This window comes from Mirounga angustirostris, unplaced genomic scaffold (genome assembly GCF_029215605.1).
Source record: "Mirounga angustirostris isolate CCGP_5_RB_7025 unplaced genomic scaffold, mMirAng1.0.hap1 SCAF_12, whole genome shotgun sequence".
Lineage (NCBI taxonomy): Eukaryota > Metazoa > Chordata > Mammalia > Carnivora > Phocidae > Mirounga > Mirounga angustirostris.
In genome coordinates, this window is record NW_026991720.1 from 26486545 (window position 1) to 26509647 (window position 23103).

General features: G+C 40.4%; 1 protein-coding gene across 2 annotated transcripts; it reads left to right on the top strand.

Annotated features, from left to right (window-relative positions):
• The first annotated feature begins 775 nt into the window (after positions 1-775).
• On the top strand, positions 776-22790 carry GPR37 (G protein-coupled receptor 37). 2 transcript variants are annotated; one of them, XM_064574995.1, is made up of 3 exons: positions 776-3899; positions 8843-8863; positions 21899-22790. In XM_064574995.1, exons 1-3 carry the CDS (start codon positions 2874-2876, stop codon positions 22715-22717), a joined length of 1866 nt encoding a protein of 621 aa, XP_064431065.1. In that variant the 5' UTR covers positions 776-2873; the 3' UTR covers positions 22718-22790. The 2 variants fall into 2 exon arrangements, with proteins under 2 accessions (XP_064431065.1, XP_064431066.1); XM_064574996.1 differs by lacking the exon at positions 8843-8863 and having other exon boundaries at positions 777-3899.
• Positions 22791-23103: the final 313 nt, after the last annotated feature.

Here is a 23103-nt window from a genome sequence, read left to right on the forward strand (position 1 = left end):
TAAATATTAAGCTATCCTGACATTTCTGGGATAAGCCCTATTTTATGCCATATTAAAAAAAAAAAGATGGTGTTGAATCTGTCAGGCTTTTATTTGGGATTATTGGATTATATGTAAGTATTCAAAAATCACCTTATTAGAAAGGCTTTCACTGCTATGCTTATAAAAGAACAGATTTCCCCCATCCATTACTCTATTTCCTTACTCTCCATTCTTTTCTCTATAGCACTTATCATCATCTGACATATTATATATTTATTTGTTTATTATCTGTCTCCCCCAAGAGAATATAAATTCAGAGGGAGCAGACCTTTATTTTGTTCACTGCTCTTCTGTATGTAACATGAGCAGAATATTTGTTTAATGGACTAATGTACTTGAGATCATTATTTTATGTAAATGATTAAATGTATAAATGAGTGCTATTAGCCCTTTTTTTTTTCTTTTTCTGTCATTGTCTGATTTTTATATTAAGGTTATTCCGACTTTATAAAGTTAATTGGGTAGCTATGGAACATTTCATATAAAGTATAATTACTCCTTAGGATTTGATAATGTCTAGTGTTTTCTGATAGGTAGGAAATGATGAATGACTTGATTTCTTTAATGTTATGGTTATCTTTAGGTTTCTAAAAAATTCTTCTTGAGCTATTTTTGGTAGTTAATATTTTTCAATAAAATTGTTGCTGCTGTCTACATTTTCAGATTAATTGGCATATTAGTTTATTATTGCTGCTGTAACAAATTACTACAAACTTAGTGGCTTAAAACAACACAAATTCATTATTTTATAGTTCTGGAGGTCAGAAGTCTAAAATGAGCAGTAAGGGACTTTTCCAGTTTCCAGAGATTGGCAGCATTACTTGGCTTACTGCCCCACGATACTCTGACCCTCCTACCTCCCTCTGTAAGGACCCTTGTGATTTCAGTGGACCCACCTGAATGATAATTCATGATACTCTTCCCATCTCAAGATCTTTAACTGAATCACATCTGCAAAGTCCCTTTTGCCAAATAAGGTAAAATTTTCACAGGTATTAGGAATTAGGATGTGGACATCTTTTGGAGGGCCATTATTCTATACCTGCCACAATTGGCATCATATTTTTCATTGTATTTTCTCCTGTTTTTCTATATTTTGCCTTTTTAAATTTCAAAATGCATTTATATCTTCCTCTATCACTTTCTCTTTTAATCAATTTGTCTATTTTATATTATATTTGCCTTATTAACTATACCCTGAACAACTGTAGCAGGAGTGGAGGGTTTATTGTAAAGGTTGGAAAGGCATGGTCAGCCATACTGGCAGTTCTGTTCAAGTTAATTTCCTCCCACCTGTCATTTCCCAGTAGTTCATCCAACAAAACTACTTTCTTTGTACTCTGAGCGTTCTAAGTAACCCCTGTCAGCATGCTTCCTAACTCAGTGTTAAAGGTAATGGTTCATCCTAAACATTTTCACTCCTCGTCCCACTGTCGAACTGCTCGTTCTCTACGACTGAAACCTCTGAGCTTCCTTTCTCTCGAGTCTCAGCTCTTGGGAATACCAAAGGAGGCGAGCGGTTCACCTTACTACTCCCTCGGGGCCAAGGCCTGGGCATGCGCACCCGCCGCGGCGGAGTGGAAGCGAAGCACGGGTCTCTGGGACCTGTCAAGCTGGTTCCGACATCTGGGGAATTAACGCGTCCCGCCCATCTCTAGCTCCGCGCCTCCGCCCTTGTTCCCTCTCGGCTTCCAGCTCCTACGAGCGAAAGCCGCTACAAAGGGCTTGAATGAAACGTGTGTGGGTTTAGTGAGTCGTAACCCACCAGGGAATCCAGTCTCCCCACAAACCAGCCTCTCTCGGAGGAGGCAGAAGAGGGGGAGGAGGCAAGGAGCCGAGCGCTGGGTTTCCCCCGCGCGCGCAGCGACTGGAGCGGCGGGGAGAGGCCGGGCCACCTCCCCCTTTCCGGCCATGCACCGCCTCGCCCGCGGCGGTTCCAGGCACCACACTCTCCGCCCGGGTTGCGCCTGCTGTCGCAGCAACAAGCTCCTTCGGCCGCCGGCACCGTCCACCGAGGAGCAGCGCTCGCCCTCCCCACCCCCACCACCGATTCCCTTGTCCGCGAGGACACGCCGGCCAGCAGCCCGCGCCGCCCCCTGGTCAACTTTGAGCTGGAGGAGAAGCAACTTTGACAGTGGCCGCGGGTTTGGAATCCCGCTTCTCCTCGGCAGCAGTAGCCTCACAAGTCGCTGGGGTTAGGTGGGGCAAGAGTTTCCCGGTGCATCTGCGCGGCGTCTGGCTGTTTGCTACCTGTTTCCAGCGAGCCGGGAGCGGGGTTGTGGCTGCCAGTCATGTGAAGAAGGGCAACTTGTTTTTCTCTCCCTTTAGCGACCTCGGCTTACAACTGGATAAAGCGGTATTGAAAGGGTGTAAAAAGGCAGAGCAACTGTTACGAATTGGATAAGGCGCTATGGGAAGGATGTAAATAGGCAGAGCGACTGTTACCAAGAAGGCAACCGCCCAAAGGCAGGGAGGAACGTGGGGCTTGGTCCGGGCTTTTCCCAGTCGCAACATTAATCAACAGTCAGGTGTTGGTTGCAACTTTTCAAGGTCAGCCACCGGGAGCAGCGATTTCCTCTCTGAACCTTGGGGATACGCAGCGCCCGGGTCGGATTTGGCTGAGAAATGCACGGGAAGCCAGAAGAGGAAGGATTGTAGAGGGGGAGGGTTTGTGACCCAAGACCCATCCCCCAACCTCCCCGTAATCTCCCGTCCCCCACTGCCGGGGCGGGGGTGAGTTGTGACATGTGCCTAACTCTCAGCAGCAACTTAGGCAGCAGGTGTCGGTCCTAACCAGGAGCCGCGGCTGCTGGGTACGCCCTCACCGAGCCATGCGGGCCCCGGGCGCGCCTCTTCCCCGCACCTTGCGGTTGCTGCTTCTGCTACTGCTCAAGGTTTCTGCCTCTCCTGCCCTCGGGTCCGCTCTTTCGCCCAGGAACGAAACTTGCCTCGGGGAAAACTGTTCACCTGCACTGAGCCAGCGTCGCAGTAGGGACGCGTGGGGACTGGGAAATTCTGCAGGAGACCTTCTGAGAACCCGTGCGCCCAGGGAGGAGGAGCAGGGGGCAGCGGTGCGCGCGGCGCCCTTGTGGGACCTAAGGGCCACCCGGGGCGGTGACCCAGGTGCGGGAAGAGGGGCGGAGGCGTCGGCCGCAGAACCCTCGGGACCTCCAGCCAGGCCATCTGGAGCCTGGAGGTGGAAAGGTGCCCGGGGTCAGGAGCCCCCTGGAACTTTAGGGAGAGGGAACCTCCCGGCTCTCCAACTCTTCCTGCAGACCTCAGAGGGGAAAGAGAAGGGTCCCAGAGGCGCTGGCATTTCTGAGCACGGTCTGGAGCAGAGTGTGAGGACAGAACCCGGAGCCAGCGACCTTTATTACTGGCCAAGGAGAGGCGGGAAACTCCAGGGTTCCCACCACGACACCTCACCCAAGATGGTCAGTGGACCGTCGGGGCACGAAGGGCGGACGATCGCACCCCCTGGCAGGGCGCTGGCCCAGAATGGGTCCTCAGGTGAAGGGGTCCACGAACGCGGGGGTTCCCGCCGGGCGAACAGCACAAACCGGCGCTTGCGACTAAAGAACCCCTTCTACCCGCTGACCCAGGAGTCATACGGAGCCTATGCAGTCATGTGTTTGTCTGTGGTGATCTTCGGGACTGGCATCATTGGCAACCTGGCGGTGATGTGCATCGTGTGTCACAACTACTACATGCGGAGCATCTCCAATTCCCTCTTGGCCAACCTGGCCTTCTGGGACTTTCTCATCATCTTCTTCTGCCTTCCGCTCGTCATCTTTCACGAGCTGACGAAGAAGTGGCTGCTGGAGGACTTCTCTTGCAAGATTGTGCCCTATATAGAGGTAATGGCTTCCAGGGGGTCTCAAACTACTGGCTCTACCCATTTCTGGGATTTTAGCATCAGAACAGCTGCACCATGCACGTACCTAGCTGCTGAACCCCTTTACTTTTTTTCTGGGTCCCTTCTCCATTTCTCATGTCAATCATTGAGAAAGAGAGAGAGGCAGCTTTGTTCGCTCACCTTCAAACTCATCTGCTCCTGGATTGTGAAATAATTATGATCTCATCATGTATAGAATTGTTTACATTTTAAATTTATCTCACTGAATATGGCATTTACATATATTTCTGATGTGGCACCTATCAGAGATTCTAGGGTTAATAAATAGCCAGTCTGTGGTTGTCATTACCAGAATTCAGCAACAACAACAAAAAACCATGTATTATTTATTGAGTAGTACTCCAACATGATTTTTCCCCATGAGGATTGTTGAATTTTTCTTAAATATCAAAATGGAAATACTATTTTATTTGACAAAGGAAATCTGCCTTTGTCAGTTGGCTTCATGATGTATTAATAACCTCCCAAATTAGTTTAAGTGTCCTTTGGCTGTCTGCCATGCCATCCCAGCTAAATTCTATGTCATTTCTTATTTCTCTCCTTTTCCTTCTCAATTTCTTAACAGTTTTATTTATTTTGTATGAATGAGCTTAGGCAAAAATAACACTTTGGCCATCCTGGCACAGACTTCATATATATGTGTATGCATGTGTGTGTGTGTGTGTGTGTATATATATATATATATATATATATATATATATATATATATATATATAAAGTGTGTATATATATATACTATATATATATACTAAGTATATAATATATACTTGTCATTTGTTAGTATATAATGGATTGGCTATTTTAAGGGATTGACTAAGACTAGAAAAATTTCTTAAGAAGAAGAGGGCATATAATAGTTTCCAAACTTTGGAAACAAAAATATTGCTGAGTAAAATTTTGTTTTATCTTACAGCTAGTGTCCTGAACCGTTATTATAGTAGTTGGAATTTGCTCTTTAAATGGCCTCTGTTTAAACACCAGCTCTTGGAAGGAGCCCAAGTGCTTTGTAGCCAGTTGTGTTTTTAGCCAGCTGGCCCTTAATTTCCTCCATTCCAACTGCCCATTTCATTTATGGAAGCAGAAGAAGGGAAACTGTAAATATTCCAGAGCCCCTGATCCTGTCTGGCACCAGAGCCAATGACACTATGTTCAACATTGTTCCAGGGCCTAAAGCTAGGGGATAAGTAAACAGAAAACAGTACCTACTTAGAAGAACCAAGGGAAGAGACAGTAAATAAGACCCTCTGTTATCCTGGCAGGGATCAGATGCAGAATCATTCCATGCTGGTTAAATCAGCTGTTGCTACTTTACCAAGGCCTAGGGTTTCTCTTGTTGCCAGGCGCCAAGTAGCTCTGAAATATCTAATTTATTTGGTAGACAGTTCATTTTTGAATTGCAGGGGAGGTAGTTGAATTTATGTAAGAGAAATGTGTCTATCAATTGCATTTCCAAGGTCAAGATTTATGATTTCTCTGCTGGAATAATGCAGACGAAATTGACATATGCAAGAATGAGACAAAAGTAAACTATAAAGTGAACAGGAGAATTACCCCCAGTAACAGAGAAGTGTATTGGCTTGTCTAAAATGTACTGGGCATGATGAAGTCTTTATACATTAGAGGAAAAAACAATATAAAGAGAACAAAAAAAAAAAAAAAAGAAAGAAAGAAAAGAAACTGGGGAAAGAAGAAAAAAAGAAGTTACCCAGTTCTTAAAAAAAAAAAAAACTTTAAAAGAAAGGAATCCCATCCAAATTCAGAAAAGAATATAAAAACTTTCGGTAGTTTATGAGACCTCTGAGTTTTGAGTGATGGTATTTCAAGTATGTCTTTTCTTTCTCTCTTAACTCTGAGGATTTTTTTAAAATGTATGTTTTCATTTTTATTTCATTTTTAAACTTAATTCTCTGCTCCTTAAGAATATTTTTTACCTTTTTTATTATTAAAACAACTGTTATTTTTTTCTCTCTGTATTCCCCCCCCTTCTTTATAGACCTATTTTTTTTTTTTTTTTTTTTAGTTATTAGTACTAGGCTTTATTTTCCCCAGAGAAGCAAAGGTTAGAAAAAAAAAATTTACTCATTTTGTTTCTTTAAAAAATAGACTTTTTACTGTTAAAGTAATGAATGAAAATCTTAAGTTTCTTAAGTAGTGTTTCTACATTCCTATCCTATTCTTCTGAAATAATTTTATAATTCGTTAGTATGTTTTGTGAAAATAATTATTGGATAGTAGTTATCAGCTCTATAATTTCTGATGACGAGAACAGGAAATACAGTCCAAATTTCAAAATAAAACATTTCTGCCTTTAGGAGGCACTATTATTTTCACAGAAGTAAGAGAGATTGAGTCCCTGTTCCATGTCAGGTTCCCGAAAGAACAGACCCAAATGTGGAGATTTGCTTTGCAGGAAGTTTACTGGGACATGCGCTCAGGTTCAACACCTAGTAGGGAATGAAGGAGGCAGGACTGGGCAGAGGGAGAAGTTGAACTGTGATCCAGATGCCGGAGACCTTGGCTGACACCACAGGAGCTCCCAGGCTGGAGGACCTTGCCTGGTGTCCTGAACGAGGCAAGACAGCCCGGACTTTGTCTCCTGAGGGACCAGTCACTGGATGGAAGTTGCTCCCAGGAAGCGGGGGTGTAACCTCGATCTGGGTGGGTCTCTCTAAAGGGCAATTCCTAGAGGGGGATGCAGCTGAGAGCCACCAACCACCAGTGCTAGGGGGAATCAGCCCTGCATACCTGAAGGAATTTGTGGGGAGGCAATCTGGGTGGGGAGCCATAGCCTGCACCACAGTGGCTTTTGAATTATCAGGTTAAATTAGAACCAGATGGCACTCTGATCCAACCCCCTGACTTTAAAGATGAAACATGAGGCCTAGAGAGAAATGATCATCCTAAGCATATATACCTTGTCCGTAGAAGCCAGACTCCTCATCTCAAGTTTGCTTATTAGACAAACATCTACAAGGCAAGAATGTCCAATGAGTGTTTCCTTTTTATGTCTGCTCCTTGGCATCTTTTATTTTTTTTGAAAGATTTTATTTATTTGACAGAGAGGTAGAAAGCACAAGTAGGCAGAGCGGCAGGCAGAGGGAGAGGGAGAAGTAGGCTCCCCGCTGAGCAGAAAGCCCGATGCAGGACTCGATCCCAGGACTCTGGGATCATGACCTGAGCTGAAGGCAGACGCTTAACCGACTGAGCCACCCAGGCGCCCCTTCTTAGCATCTTTTAAAAAAAGATTTTTCTATCCAGTAGGTAGGTAAAAATTAACCCAGTTAACCTCATTTGCTATATGATGAAATTTATAGCTTTTTATATTCTTAAGTTTCATCTTGCTTCTCATAAGTTAACAGTAAGTTCCAGAGTTGGTAGCTCATTAAATTTTTAAAAACTGCAATCATCTGAGTCAATTGCACTTTTTAATGTGTCAAAGATGATTATTTTAGTGATCAAATTAAGCTATGTAGGTTACATTTTTATATTCTTAAAAATCACAAAGTGTTTTAGACTGGTAAAAGACACTGTAAATAAGTATATTTGTTTAAACTTTCTCAAAAATCTTCCCCCTATGATTCGGTATCTGTATAATCATGAAATGATCACTACAATAACTCTAGTTAGTATCTGTCACCTTACATAGTTACATTTTTTTTCTATGATGAAAACTTTTATAATTTACTTTCTTTCTTAACAACTTCCAAATATGCAATACAGTATTAACTATAGTCACCATGTTGTACATTACATCCCGATGACTTATTTTATAACTGGAAGCTTGTATCTTTTGATACCCTTCAAGAACCCCCAGCCTCTAGCAACTACCAATCTCTTCTCTGTATCTATGAGCTTAGGTTTTTTGTTTTAGGTTTTTTTCTTGTGTGTGTATGTGGTTTTGTTGTTGTTGTTGTTGTTTTTAGATTCCACATATAAGTGAGATCAGGTGGTATACGTCTTTCCTGTCTGATTTATTTCATCTAGCAAAATGCCTCGAGGTCCATCTATGTTGTTACAAATGGCAAGATTTCATTCTTTTTTATGGCTGAATAATATTCCAGTGCATATATATGTGTGTGTATATGTACACCACATTTTTTTCATCCATTCATTCATCCATCAGTAGACACTTGGGTTGTTTCCTTGGCTATTGCAAATCATGCTGCAATGAACATAGGGTTGCATTTATCTTTTCAAGTTAGTGTTTTCATGTTCGTCAGATAAATACCCAAAAGTAGAATTGCTAGATCATATGATAATTCTATTTTTAATTTTTTTAAGATTTTATTTATTTATTTGACAGAGAGAGAGAGAGCACAAGCAGGGGGAGCAGTAGAGGGAGAGGGAGAAGCAGGCTCTCTGCTGAACAGGGAGCCCAATGTAGGGCATGATCCCAGGAACCTGGGATCATGACCTGAGCCAAAGGCAGATGCTTAACTGACTGAGCCACCCAGGCACCCCTTTAAATTTTGAGTAATCTCCATTCTATTTTCCATAATAGCTACACCACAGTTAATTTTATTAATCTTAAGAAATTTTCTTAATTTTCTCTCCTATCTTCCCCTCTGCCTTCTTTTCTTCTACCATAGTTCTTTTTTTTCCCCCTACAACTTGAGTATTAGCATAATCTTAAGGAGATAGTGGAATTTGGGGAGAGTTGGGTTTGTGTAGAAAAAAAGGAGGTGTTTCTTCAGCAGAAATTACATATCTTTGTAATTTACATTCAACTCTTGTTTTATTTCAATTTGTTGGCATAAGCCTTGGGGAGAGTAGCCAGCTTCCAGGGTCTGTTGCTAGAAAGTAATTTTATCATATTTAATGTTGCTATGAGTGGGAATATACTGGGAAATGTTGTAGTTGATAACTTCTCTCTTTCTATTCCAGGATTCTGATGCCTTTGTAGTGGTAAGTCCCTTAAGGATCAAGGGCAGATGGAATGGTAGGAAAACGGGATAGGAGAAAAGAGAATCTGAGTGGATGGTGGCCATCCTAACAGACACATCATTTTCAACTGGTTTATCAGATAGTCACCAGAAAAAACAAACAAACAAAGAAACCAGAACTATACTCAAAGTGATAGTTGTACGTGGAGAGAGAGGGGTAGGGGAGAGGGAGGGAGAGAGATGGATAGATATGGAAGTCTGGGTGTGGACTGCAATAGGAGATTGGCATAGGAGTTCCCTATCACACTATTTAAGGATCTAACAAATGATTAAAGCCAAATAATTCAGGCACTGAATATGGCAACTGGAACAGATCTTTGCTCATTACTTGATGAAAGCCAACCAGAGTCAGTGTATCATCTGATTCAGATCCACTGCTAAATATGTATTTCTGTTTGGACATTAATTGGAAGTTTTGAATGAGGGAGGGGCTCGAGGGAGAAGGAGAGAGAGAATCTTAAGCAGGCTCCATACCCAGCACGAAGCCTGAGGTAGGGCTCGATCTCACAATCCTGAGATCATGATCTGAGCCGAAATCAAGAGTCCTATGCTTAACCAACTGAGCCACCCGGGCGCTTCTAACTGTATTTTTATTTTACTGGGATACAAGATTCCTGCATCAGGGTGGAGGATGGATAAAGGGAATGCATCTCACCAGGGCCTCTGGACCAGAGATGATTTGGGAAAGATCTACAATGTTTTGTGATGAAAAGAACCAGGTTCTCCAATGGCTTTAGAAATACTTGTTTTAAACTGATTTTAAACTGAGTGAAACAAATGGCTCTTTAATTGCCTTAGATTGTAGTTAGCACTGACAGGTAAGAAAGGAAGGGTCCTGGAAGCTGAAGATGATTTACCATACAGGTATGCGATGCCACAAAGATTTCCTTGGAACCCCTACATTCAAGTAAGAGCACATTTATCATGACAGATGGTAAATTTGCTTGAGTTGTGGATTAGCCATTAGGTATTCTAATGGACTTTTAAGTGGAAAGATACAGTTTTATGAGCAATTTGAAAGTCACTAATAATAATATTCTCAGGGAAAATAAACTCAGTGTATGCGAATGGTACTCAACAAATATTTTATGACTTCCTACTAATCCCTTTATAATCATTTCCTGCATTCCCATGCAAGTAAAAATATTTAGCTGATGACTTTTGCAGAAAGGATTTAAAAAGTTATAGAATGAGCTTTTATTTATAATGCCATTTATGAATAGTGTATGGCAAAGTTTACTGAATTTGGGTTCTATATAAGAAATAGAAGTTTTATTTAGCATAATTCCTCCAGTCCCATCCATGTTGATGTAGAAGTTGGGTATTCATCCTTTCTGATGGCTGAGTAATATTCCATTGTATATATGGACCACATCTTCTTTATCCATTCATCTGTTGAAGAGCATCTTGGCTCTTTCCACAGTTTGGCTATTGCGAACATTGCTGCTATGAACATTGGGGTGCATATGGCCCTTCTTTTCACTACATCTGTGTCTTTGGGGTAAATACCCAGGAGTGCAATTGCTGGGTCATAGGGTAGCTCTATTTTTAATTTTTTGAGGCACCTCCACACTGTTTTCCAAAGTGGCTGTACCAACTTGCATTCCCACCAACAGTGTAAGAGGGTTCCCCTTTCTCCACAACCTCTCCAACATTTGTTGTTTCTTGCCCTGTCGATTTTTGCCATTCTACCTGGTGTAAGGTGGTATCCCAACGTGGTTTTGATTTGAATTTCCCTGATGGCTAAGGATGATGAACATTTTTTCATGTGTCTGTTAGCCATTTGTATGGCTTCTTCAGAGAAGTGTCTTTTCATGTCTTCTGCCCATTTTTTGGCTTGATTATTTGTTTTTTGGGTGTTGAGTTTGAGAAGTTCTTTATAGATCTTGGATACCAGCCCTTTATCTGTAGAGTCATTTGCAAATATCTTCTCCCATTCTGTTGGTTGCCTCTTTGTTTTGTTGACTGCTTCCTTTGATGTGCAGAAGGTTTTTATCTTGATGAAGTCCCAAAAGTTCATTTTTGCTTTTGTTTCACTAGCTTTTGGAGATGTATCTTGAAAGAAGTTGCTGGGGCCGATGTCAAAGAGGTTATTGCCTATGTTCTCCTCTAGGATTTTGATGGATTCCTGTCTCACATTGAGGTCTTTCATCCATTTTGAGTTTATCTTTGTGTATGGTGTTAGAGAATGGTCGAGTTTCATTCTTTTGCATGTGGCTGTCCAATTTTCCCAGCACCATTTATTGAAGAGACTGTCTTTTTTCCATTGCATATTTTTTTCCTGCTTTGTCGAAGATTATTTGACCATAGAGTTGAGGGTCCATATCTGGGCTCTCTATTCTGTTCCATTGGTCTATATGTCTGTTTTTGTGCCAGTACCATGCTGTCTTGGTGATCACAGCTTTGTAATATAGCTTGAAATCGGGCAACGTAATGCCCCCAGCTTTGTTTTTCCTTTTCAACATTTCCTTGGCGATTCGGGGTTTTTTCTGATTCTGTGCAAATTTTAGGATTGTTCCTAAAGTGTTCCAAAGTGTTCCAGCACTTTGAAAAATGTCATTGGAATTTTGATCGGGATGACATTGAAGGTATAGATTGCTCTGGGTAGCATAGACATTTTAATAATGTTTATTCTTCCGATCCATGAGCATGGAATGTCTTTCCATCTTTTTGTGTCTTCTTCAGTTTCGTTCATGTGTGTTCTGTAGTTCCTGGAGTATAGATCCTTTACCTCTTTGGTTAGGTTTATTCTGAGATATCTTATGCTTTTGGTGCTATTGTAAATGGAATCGTTTCTTTAATTTCTCTTTCTACAGTTGTATTGTTAGTGTATAAGAAAGCAACTGATTTCTGTGCATTGATTTTGTATCCTGCCACATTACTGAATTGCTGTATGCGTTGTAATGTAATTTGGGGGTGGAGTCTTTTGGGTTTTCCACATAAAGTATCATGTCATCTGCGAAAAGAGAGAGTTTGACTTCTTCTTTGCCAATTTGAATATCTTTTATTTCTTTTTGTTGTCTGATTGCTGTTACTAGGACTTCTAGTACTATGCAAAGAAAGTCAATTATCATATGGTTTCACTTATTTGTGGAACATAAGGAATAGCATGGAGGACATTAGGAGAAGGAAGGGCAAAATGAAGGGGGGGGAATCGGAGGGAGGGATGAATCATGAGAGACTATGGACTCTGAGAAACAAACTGAGGGTTTTAGAGGAGAGGGGGGTGGGGCGATTGGTTAGCCCAGTGATGGGTATTAAGGAGGGCACGTACTACATGGAGCACTGGGTGTTATACAAAAACAATGAATCGTGGATCACTACATCAAAAACTAATGATGTATGTAACTAACATAACATAATAAAATTAAATTAAAAAAAAGAAATAGAAGTTTATGATATTCAAATATGAAATTTAAATAATTTCCTTAACTAGTGATTATACTGAGAATGCCATTCTTTTCTAAAGCTTGTCAGTGAAGTACACACAGAAATGGATTTTTCTTTACTTCCCTTCTAGAGATACTTGTTGGCATTCAGCCTGGAAGGATTATATATAAAACAGCAGCACCCAATAACTGATTAAAGAACAGTTTGAATAATTCATTATTTTCTATAATCCTTTTCCACATATGTCATCACTCATTCATTTACTCACTATCCATTTATTCATCAAACATTTATTGAGCTTTCCTACTGTATTGGGTATGATAATAGGTGGGGATGGGAGTAGAAGGAGTGGGAGAAAAGGGGGGAAAGTTTCCAGAAATGAGTAACATCTGCATTACTGCTTTTAAAGTAACGTTCTACAGTATAATGAGCACTATACTAGAGGTTAAAACAAGGTATTATGGAAGGTCAGGAATGGGTCCTGGAATGAGTCAGCTCACAGTTGTACTTACTTAGGACCAAAGATGGACAAATTCAAGTGAAAACTGTGCTCACTCTAATTCTTTTTCTATCATATTCTTATTATTAGTCTTCATAAATTCTACACAGCCTAGATCCCTGGTGAAAAGATACAAATACAAAAATCTTTTAATTCTTGCTTTCTTGTTTTCTCAATCTTTTGTGGGATAGGAAGCCCATAAGAATCATTGGCAAGATAATTTGGCAGATAGGACAGCCCTAGAAATTTTCATTTGGAACACAGAATTCTAAATTATTATTTAGAATACAATGCCTGAGATAACCGTCTCTGCTTTGGAATTATTAGTCCTTATTAGCCATAAGGAATTAGGTAAATCAAATTTTAAAATTTTACTTAAATGATTGGTTCATTTAACAGTGTAATAATAGTACATTAAATTGAGTCCCTTTCTTCTGAAAATCTCAAAAATGTACCTATTACTTAATTTGACCTTAGAGGGGCACCTGGGTAGCTCAGTCGGTTAAGCATTTGCCTTTGGCTCAAGTCCTGATCCCAGGGTCCTGGGATCGAGTCCCGTGTCAGGCTCTCTGCTCAGTGGGGAACCTGCTTCTCCCTCTCCCTCTGCTGCTCCCCCTGCTTGTGCTCTCTCTCTCTCTCTGTCAAATAAATAAATAAAATCTTAAAAAAAAATAATTTGATCTTAGAGAACCTAGGAAGAAAAGCTGAGAAGGGAGATATGTTAGACCCGATTATATATCCCTTAGACCCTGTTATAGAAAGGGAAGCATAAAGAATGGACTTTCTCAAAATTGAATTAATCTTTCAAGCACAGAATCAGAGTGAGCACTTACCCTGAGTTCCCAAGGACTGCCAAGGTATCTGGTTATATCAACAAAGCATCCTTCAACAGCAAAAAGGAAGCAAGTATGTCTGGAAAAGCAAAATAGATCTGGGTTTATGATTCCTAGGCTGAGTAGGTGGGGGTCTATCTACCTTGCCTTTTACCCTTACCCTGCAGGGACCTTGATAGAATGTTTCCACCTTTACTAGCTCTTTGCTAGATTTAAGTGTCACATTGGAAGCACACGGATCTGTGGCTGGGGTGTGGACTATGTGCAGAAAGGGATGGGCAGGCTGCTCTGCAGTGAGATTTGTCTCTGGCATTGCACTTCTGCTCCCACCCTCTGGGGATCCTCTGGTCCTTTTACTTCCCAAGAATTGACCTGCCAAAGTCCCAATAATTAACACAACCTTGTTGCCAAGACTAACTCTTAAGTATCCTCATTAGAATGGTATTCTTTGTGCCAGAGGAGATGATCTCATCTAAAATTTCAAGGTAGACTGGAGAATGGGGTTGCTGCAACCTCAAATATGGGGTCTATTTGAAAAGTAGGTATACATACTTTCCATAAAACTTCTATAAAACACAGGATATAATTACAGTGCAAGGCTTGTTCCTGAGACAGAATACTTTTGGTTTGTGAATTTATGATAGTTTTTAATGTTAGTTGTCAGCACACTTGAATGGTTATAGCATTAACAAGGCCAAGGTCACTGATTTGATCCAGGACTGGAATGAGTCATTTTCATTAGGTCTGTGACTGCTCAGGTTTGCCATTTTTTACTTCCTGCTCATCACTCCATCTCCGAGGGCCTTTTCTCCTATCTTCATTGTCTTCTTGGTTCATATCTCTCATGTATGGGAAAAGCATCTATTAATTCATTTACAGCAAGATGTGAGATTTAGAGATACATGTCTTTTATAGGAGGATTTATGAAGAAAGAGTACTTCCTTAATAGACTACCAAGGATGGGATTTTGGTTAAGAGCAGAGAAATCTTGTCTTAAAATATTGTTTCTTGGTGTCATTCAAATCATAATTACCCAACCACAAATGGATGAGGAACGTGTTTTTAGTTTAGGTTTACTGTCATGTAAACTAATGTCATTAAGAACAAAGGAAAATTGGTGAAAATTTATTATTGTTCTTTGGAAACTCATCAGAACCTCTAGGTGAACAACAGAAATTCCAGGATTCCAGGTCACTTTAAGATTGATTAGAAACATTACAGTAATACCAACAACTGCTTGGGCTTGGGATAAATACTAATTATTGAGACTAAATAGATTCCTTAAGATCTGTTGATTTCATCCCTCTTAGGACAAATGATGTTAATCTTGCTGATTGGTTTTTTTATACTAATGAGCATTGACATACTTATAACCAAATTACAATGTTTTAGACAAGTTGTAGTAATTTTTTTTTTAACTGCGAAAGAAATATACTGTGCTACAGAGGTCATATGTCACAACTGGTAGGAAACTTTATGTCGAGGTCGGACTGTAAAAGTAAAGAAAGATTTATAAAATCAACACACGTTTGGGAATGCTATGTTAGCTTTTAAATAGTCTCAATTGTTTTTAAAATAAGGAAGAGAATGAGACTATAATGACAGCTGATGCCTTCAGTGTTTTTCCATGGCATTGGGAATCAAGTATAGATGAAATATGTTGGGTATCATTGAAGTAAATGGATGTTTGTGATATGTGGGTGTGTCAGATTAAATCTCAGTAGTTTTGATAAAGGGAAGAAGCCCTCTCTTTGCGGAAGAGCGGCTGTAAATGGCTTTATTTCATTTTAGAGATCCATGCGTGTTTGTAAGGGGTGAGGCAGATCTCTCCCACTCGCTGTTTTGGTTTGGAAACACTAATGGAAGTGTGTTACCACCCTAGTATCATGACTTGCATGCATTCTGAAAGGAAGACCTTTTGATAAAGGCCATCTTATTCACAGCAGAGGCTCTGATAAACATGCTCTCCCTACTGGTGGTCAAAGAAGTGCCTCTTTCCTGGAGAAGTTGCCCTGAAGTGTGGCAAGGGTAAGGATTATGGAAAATGCAAGAGGAAGCCAAAGGCATACAAGCTCAAACCATTTAGAGTTTCAAAGGAAACTCTACCCTGTGCTCCTCCTGCTTTTTTCCTGCCTGATTGTTAGGCCTGTAACCACAGACTTATAATAGATTATCATTCATGGTCCAAATGAATGGGTTTTCTTAACAATAATGCCCTTGTTTTGTGAGTTACTTGTATACAAAGGACAGCACAGAAATAGACGTACTTAAACATCTTTTTGAGGTAAAATATAAGTTAGGCTAGAGTACAGTTGTCATGGCTTTGGTTAGACATTTCCCTATTTTATAAAAATCGGGATATTTCAGTCACTTCACTGTACTGAAGCATGTTGACTCAATTTCATATGAAAGAAATTTTGTTTGGAAGTACATGGGTCTTTTTCCCCCCATCATTGTTATCACTGATTTATATCAGAAAGTTTAGCAAAAGGTACCATTTATTTGATAAAAGTTGTACCTTCATAGCTTACTGTCATTCAAAATGGTTTCTTAGGGGGCACCTGGGTGGCTCCGTCAGTTAAAGCATCCAACTCTTGATTTCGGCTCAGATCATGATCTCGGGGTCATGAGATGCAACCTTGCATTAGGCTCTGCGCTGGGCATGGAGACTGCTTGAGATTCTCTCTCTCCCTCTCCCTCTGCCCCTCCCCCCACCATCTCTCTCTTTCTCTCTCTAAAAAAATAAAAACACAATACTTAAAAAAAAAAAAAAAGATTTCTTATTTGTCTGTCTGCAGTAAGCTTCTGAGAAATGGAGCAACAGCTAAGACAGTAGCTCAGGATCTTCCTGCCAGGATCCTTACTGTTTTTCGTAAAGCGTCCGTGTCTTCTTTGTTCCTATCATTTTGAGTGAACTCGAATTTAATGTAGTATGAAGTGAACACGGTGGCTCCGGTTTTCTCATGGCCTGATGTTTGTACCAAATGAGAACTTGAACAGTAGGAAGAATGCTTTGGCACCTCGGCTGCTGCTTTCCCACCTGAGTCCTCAGGTCTCGACTCTGTGCCTGTCCCCTGCCTTGACGCGATGCTGCAGGTCGCTGAGCTGCCAGAAGCCTCGCTGCCCTGCACATGGGCTGGGTAGGGGCTGAAGGCGCTGTGCTGTTGTTCCTCTGGGATACAGAGGTGGGCAGAACATTGCTGTATGAAAGCAAGCTTTCAGAGTTGTTTATTTTGATTCTCTTTGCTTGTGCACTTTGATGCCAACCACCCTCAAAACACTCCATATCTCATTTTCCCAAATAGTTAAAAATTTCTGCTGTCAGCTTTCCTCTGATCTCGATTCTCAAAATTAATAGTCTTGTCCATTAGAAGTGTTTACAGTTCTGCTTTTGTTGACGTTAATTATTTCTCCCATTGCAGTTTAATTAACATGAGATTGTATCTTACTCATTCCATGTCTCTGGATGTTGCTTCAAAAAAAGAAACTACCCCGTACCAGTTTTACTCCCAAGAGCAAATGTCTTAGTGACGTTGAATTTTAGCAATCAGATATGGTCATTAAATGCAGAAGATCCAGCATTTATGACACAGTTTTATAATTGCGTATCATTGCACCATTCATCTTGGTAGAATTTCCAATGAGCTGTACGTAAACACATATATTTAAAAATTGTGACTGAAATCTTTTCATGTTACCCCAAGGTTTAGCAATCTTAATTGCATGGTTAGAGTTTATGTCAGAGAAAGCGGAAATTGGCCCACCACCCATGATCCAGATGATTTTTATCAATTAATTTCTGAGGTTGATTCTTGACAAATGTTTAAAGCCTTCTCTAAATAATTTGGGAAAGTACTGAGCGGGAGCTTTGTACCTTTCTTTCTCTTTCACATCATAAAATCAAGTGCAGAAGTGAATTTACAGAAACCTACCTGAAGTAGTAACACTGCAGGAGGGAGGAGGTACCCAGGACTGGCCTTCGGGCGGTTGCTGGTGGCAACTCTGTAGTAAGCGCTATCTGCATTTGGGGCAGTGTTTTCCTCGGAGGCCCCAGCTCTTGTGACCTTCCTGCTTCAGCTGGCTCCTAACTGAGGAGAACACGATCAGAGAGAAGTACGATTGGACAACAGGAAGCTGGGTACCTGCAATGTGTGTAGGAAACCTAGGAAGCTTCCCTCAATCTGTGATTCGTCGAGAGGACTACAGATCAAATACGTTCTTTCAAACGCATCTGGTGCTCAGTCCGAAAGCTTTTGGGAACACGGCTGAAGAACTAAGCATCTTCAGATAAAGTACAATGTAGAATTCCTGAGCGAACGTTGGAGCACATGTAAATCTTGCTTAAAATTTGCCCCGGCTTTTGCTACCATGTGCGATGAAATATACAGAACCTAGAAAACATTTTTTGCTTTTTAAAGCAGCAAACGTCTTCTAATTAAAAATGGATGTGCAGCACGGTTGATAACTATCTAAGGAGAGGCAGTCTAACAACCTGTCTTAATACATGTCCACCCGCATTCATTGGCTGTTCCCTCTCATGAAATGCTTTGTAACAGACTGGGAGGTAGGTATGCAAATGCTAGCTCTTGTGCAAATTGGTCCAGATTTTATTTTTTTAAAGATTTTATTTTATTTATATATTTGAAAGAGAGAGAGCACGAGCAGGGGGAGGGGCAGAGGGAGAAGCAGGATCCCCACTGATCAGGGAGCCCAGTGTGGGCTCAGTCCCAGGACCCTGGGATCATGACCTGAGCCGAAGGCAGACGCTTCACCGACTGAACCACCCAGGCACCCTTGGTCCAGATTTTAAATCTCTGTGTTTCAAATTAAGGAGATTAATTGGGGGAGAAGATGCTATCTCTTGAGTGTCGTGTGTTCTTTGTAAATAATGATCAAAAACTACCAAGAAATGGATGTACCAAGCCTCTAAGAGATTGCCTCTCATCAGACTCTCTAGTATTTTGTCTATTTTGTCAGTAGAAATGTTATTCATAATTTTAAGAGAGTGCACTGCATAAAGCTCTGTAGCTTTGTTATTTGTGGACTGACTCCAGATATGTGGGCGACAGGGACACGCGACAAAGATTTGCGTTAGTGAAGATGGCACAGAAGGTCTTGCTGAGGATTTGTGTACATTTGATAGTTTGAGGATTTTTTTGTTTTACATTCTTATAGAGAAATGAATCAAAATATTTGAAAAATATATAAATGTGAAGTTTCAAAAATCCATAAAATAAAATACTGCAATTTCTAAATAATACTTTTGATGCAGACTTTTAGAAAATAGCCAGTCCTCAGATTTCCATGCAAAGTGTGGCAATTACTGACATTAAGAAAAGTAATAATCTGATCTTAAGACAGTTGCATAGTGTGGGCCTCAATTTTAGAATTATTTTGAATCTCTGGCATAGAGGCAAAATAAATTTCCATCAAGGTGAACAATTTGTTAATTTGAAAGATAATTTTAAAAAGGTGTATGGAGGGTGCCTGGGTGGCTCAGTCAGTTAAGCATCTGCCTTTGGCTCAGGTCATTGATCTGGGGTCCTGGGATCGAGTCCTGCATTGGGCTCCCTGCTCAGTGGGGAGTCTGCTTCTCCCTCTCCCTCTGCCCCTCCTCCCCACTCGTGCTCTCTCTCTCTCAAATAAATAAATAAAAAAAAAAATCTTTAAGAAAAAATAAAAAAGTGTATGGAGAGTTGACTTTTTATGACAGTCATATTGGATGGATATTTCTTATACTGGTATTTATGGGAAACTTTCTGAAGATTTTGTACAAGAATCGTGGTTATAAGCTCAACCATGTCGTCTTGATCTGCCCGATCTAGATTATGAATCATACTTTTTCTTCAGTTTTGCTTTTCATACACTTAAGCCCTCATTATATCTCATTTTCAGACTGTCTCCACTAAGAGTTGTGAGAATAGTCAGGGCATGGATGCGGTATCCTTATTTTCCATAGTGGAACCAGTAGACACTGACTAATGTTTAGCGTGTAAAAAAGGGGAGAGTATTTGACATTGGAACTCTCATAGAATCCGTAAGGCAAGTTGCCATCATTCTGGGAAGAGTGACAGCTTGAATGTAGCAGATAAACTACTGATGTGTTGAGTGTCAAAATTGTTATGACAAATGGTTTTCCTTTTTTCAACATGATCCCTTTGAGTTCTAACAAATTAGACAGGAACATTTTATATATATATATATGTGTATATATATATATATATATATATATCTGTTTCCTTGCCCCTTTGCCAAGGCATGACCTATAGCTGTGCTTCTTGAACATTCCCACTAGCAGACAGAGGAGAGTGAGTGCACATATCCGAGAGCCTAGGGTACACCCCAAAACATCCTTCCCACCTACAGAGTTTTTGTCTCCTGTTTCATCTTAAACCTCATGAATGTTTTACCTTCTATCCTCATTGTCTTTATTTAAATATATAAATAATGACATTTATTAAAAATTAAATTATTTCAATTTCCTGTAAATAGTTGAGTAAATTTGATGCTCCCAGATGATTACTGTGTTTATCTTGTGCCTTTGAGAACTACCTTCCCCCTTTTGGTTGACTATGACCTCCTTAAGGGAAAGAATTGTTTCTTGTTGTATATCCCCAATATCTAGCAGAGTGCTTGGGCCAGAGTCCATAGCAATAAATGTATGCTTGTGTTGAATACGTGTTTGTGTACGCATTAGAGAGTGTGTAGGATGTTTGTAAATATTTTACAGGCTACTGAATGATAGTATGTTTACATTAGGAACATGCATTTATATTCTCTGTGTGAAAAAAAAAATATGTACGTTTTTGGTTCTTAACCTTTAGTTGTTGATTTATTTAGATGTCTGGACCATATGCATATAAGAGTTTGGATGCAGTGCTCTGTGTGGTCAGCATCAAAGGGTTTTCTGATCTGAAATTTTCCTATGGCTGGTACATCTAGACATTGTTTCTGGCTCCTTTTTTGCATATTTTCATGGTTATTTTTTCTATCTCCCATCTTTTGACATTCCTTCAGTATCTCATATAACCTTAAATTTGATAAATGTACTTAATTCATGATAGCTGTACTTATTTTATGCCTACCTGATCCAGTAAGTAGCTTCTTTGGGCAACATAAATTCATAGTGGTGGATTGTCTCTTGCATATTGTGATTTTTAATTGTGAATCCATGTTCCCTCAAATTTTATCTGTGGATTTCTGAGGTCTGGTTTTAAAGTGCATTCTTCCAAAGAGGTTTTGTGTTTTCTTCTACCAGGTGCCTGGGACAATTTAAAATTGTAATTTGGTTTTTTTCTGAGCCACATGGATGGTGTGAATTCTGGCCTTAGGCCAGTGTAAATTTGAGCTCCTGGTTAGAATTTGCTCTTCTTTGTTTTTAATCTCCAGTTCACCTAGATCCAAATCATATAAGGTTGACAAGTTTCTCTACTATTTCCTTCTATTTTTCCTCTTTATACCCATGAAGATGTCACTATTCGGGGAGTTCCCAATTCATAAGGGGATCTTTGACCTAATCCCCACGTACACTGGCTCTAGCTTTGTTTCCTGTCTCTGTGTACTTGGGCACCTGCCCCATTACCTAGTTAAAACCAACTTGAAACTCTCATCAGGATTGGCAGATGTCCCTAGGGCAAGCATGCAACATGGAGGGGGAGGGGTCACTGACCTGTTTGGCATTTGTTTTTTCATTGATTTTGACCCCTGGAGGATTTCCCTTTCTTGTTTTCTACAAGTGTATGTATTTGAAAATAATATTAAAATACTTTACTTTGCATTTAGGAGAAATTGGAGATCTTTACTCATTTGTTGGAATTAATAAGCTCTTGAATGTTTGCTGTGTGTGAGGCATGCTATTGACCTGCACACTGGAAAACATGACTATCCTTTTCAGTAATGAAAATGGGATGCACTCAACTATCCTTACTCCTTATCTGGATCTTCTGGTGGCCGGCATTTTCATGGTGACTGAAATTTTTGAGGTGTCTCTGCTCTTTTCTAAAATAAAGTGGTATTGGACTAGCTGATCCTTATGGATCCTTTCAGCTGTAAAATTTTTTGACTCCATGACCCTTGAACCACTGCATTTCTTTATTTTCCCCTCCTATTTTTATCTTATAATAATTCAGCTAAAGACACCAACCCAGTTACCCATGCCTCATTCCAGGAAATTTTTTTTTTTTTTTGTCCTGTTTTGCCCATCTGTATTTACTGCCTAGCATTCTGATCTTTTAGAGATCACCCAGAATAAATGTGTTCCATGTTCCTCCCACAGGTCGCTTCCCTCGGAGTCACTACCTTCACCTTATGTGCTCTGTGTATAGACCGCTTCCGGGCAGCCACCAACGTGCAGATGTACTATGAAATGATCGAGAACTGTTCTTCGACAACTGCCAAGCTTGCTGTTATATGGGTTGGTGCCCTACTGTTGGCGCTTCCGGAAGTTGTTCTCCGCCAGCTGAGCAAGGAGGATCTGGGGTTTGGTGGCCGAGCTCCTGCGGAACGCTGCGTTATCAAGGTCTCCCCAGATTTACCGGACACCATCTACGTTTTAGCCCTTACCTATGACAGTGCAAGACTCTGGTGGTACTTTGGCTGTTACTTCTGTTTGCCCACACTTTTCACCATCACCTGCTCTTTGGTGACTGCAAGGAAAATCCGCAAGGCAGAGAAAGCCTGTACCCGGGGGAATAAACGACAGATTCAGCTAGAAAGCCAGATGAACTGTACAGTAGTGGCTCTGACCATTTTGTATGGATTTTGCATTATTCCTGAAAATATCTGCAACATTGTTACTGCCTACATGGCTGCAGGGGTTTCTCAGCAGACAATGGACTTGCTTTATATCATCAGCCAGTTCCTTTTGTTCTTCAAGTCCTGTGTCACCCCTGTCCTCCTTTTCTGTCTTTGCAAACCCTTCAGTCGGGCCTTTATGGAGTGCTGTTGCTGTTGCTGTGATGAGTGCATTCAGAAGTCTTCAACAGTGACCAGCGATGACAATGACAACGAATATACCACAGAACTTGAACTCTCACCTTTTAGTACCATACGCCGGGAAATGTCCACGTTTGCTTCTGTGGGAACTCATTGCTGAAGGACAACCTTTTGTTTGGTTAGATTTATTTGATTTTCAGATCCTGTGAAAGTTTTTACTTCATATTTTTCCCTCCTGGGGGAAAAAAATGCAACAAAAGAGAGAAATATTAACTACTGTAGAACTGATTCTGCAAATTAATATTTGTGCTTTGAAAAAAAAATGTTTATATTTAGTTATTTAAGAAATATGAGGAGGCCAGTAGTTTTAGGTCATTTTATCTGGTATGGTGCTAATATTTTATTTGAAAAAAGTTACTGCACCTTAATTAATTGCTAACTTTCTTTCTTTTAAAAAAAATATATATAATCAGTGTATATTGATTATAGCCATGTGATTTTGTAGGTTATTTTATGTTTGAGTTGTGATTGGAAGTATATTGTATA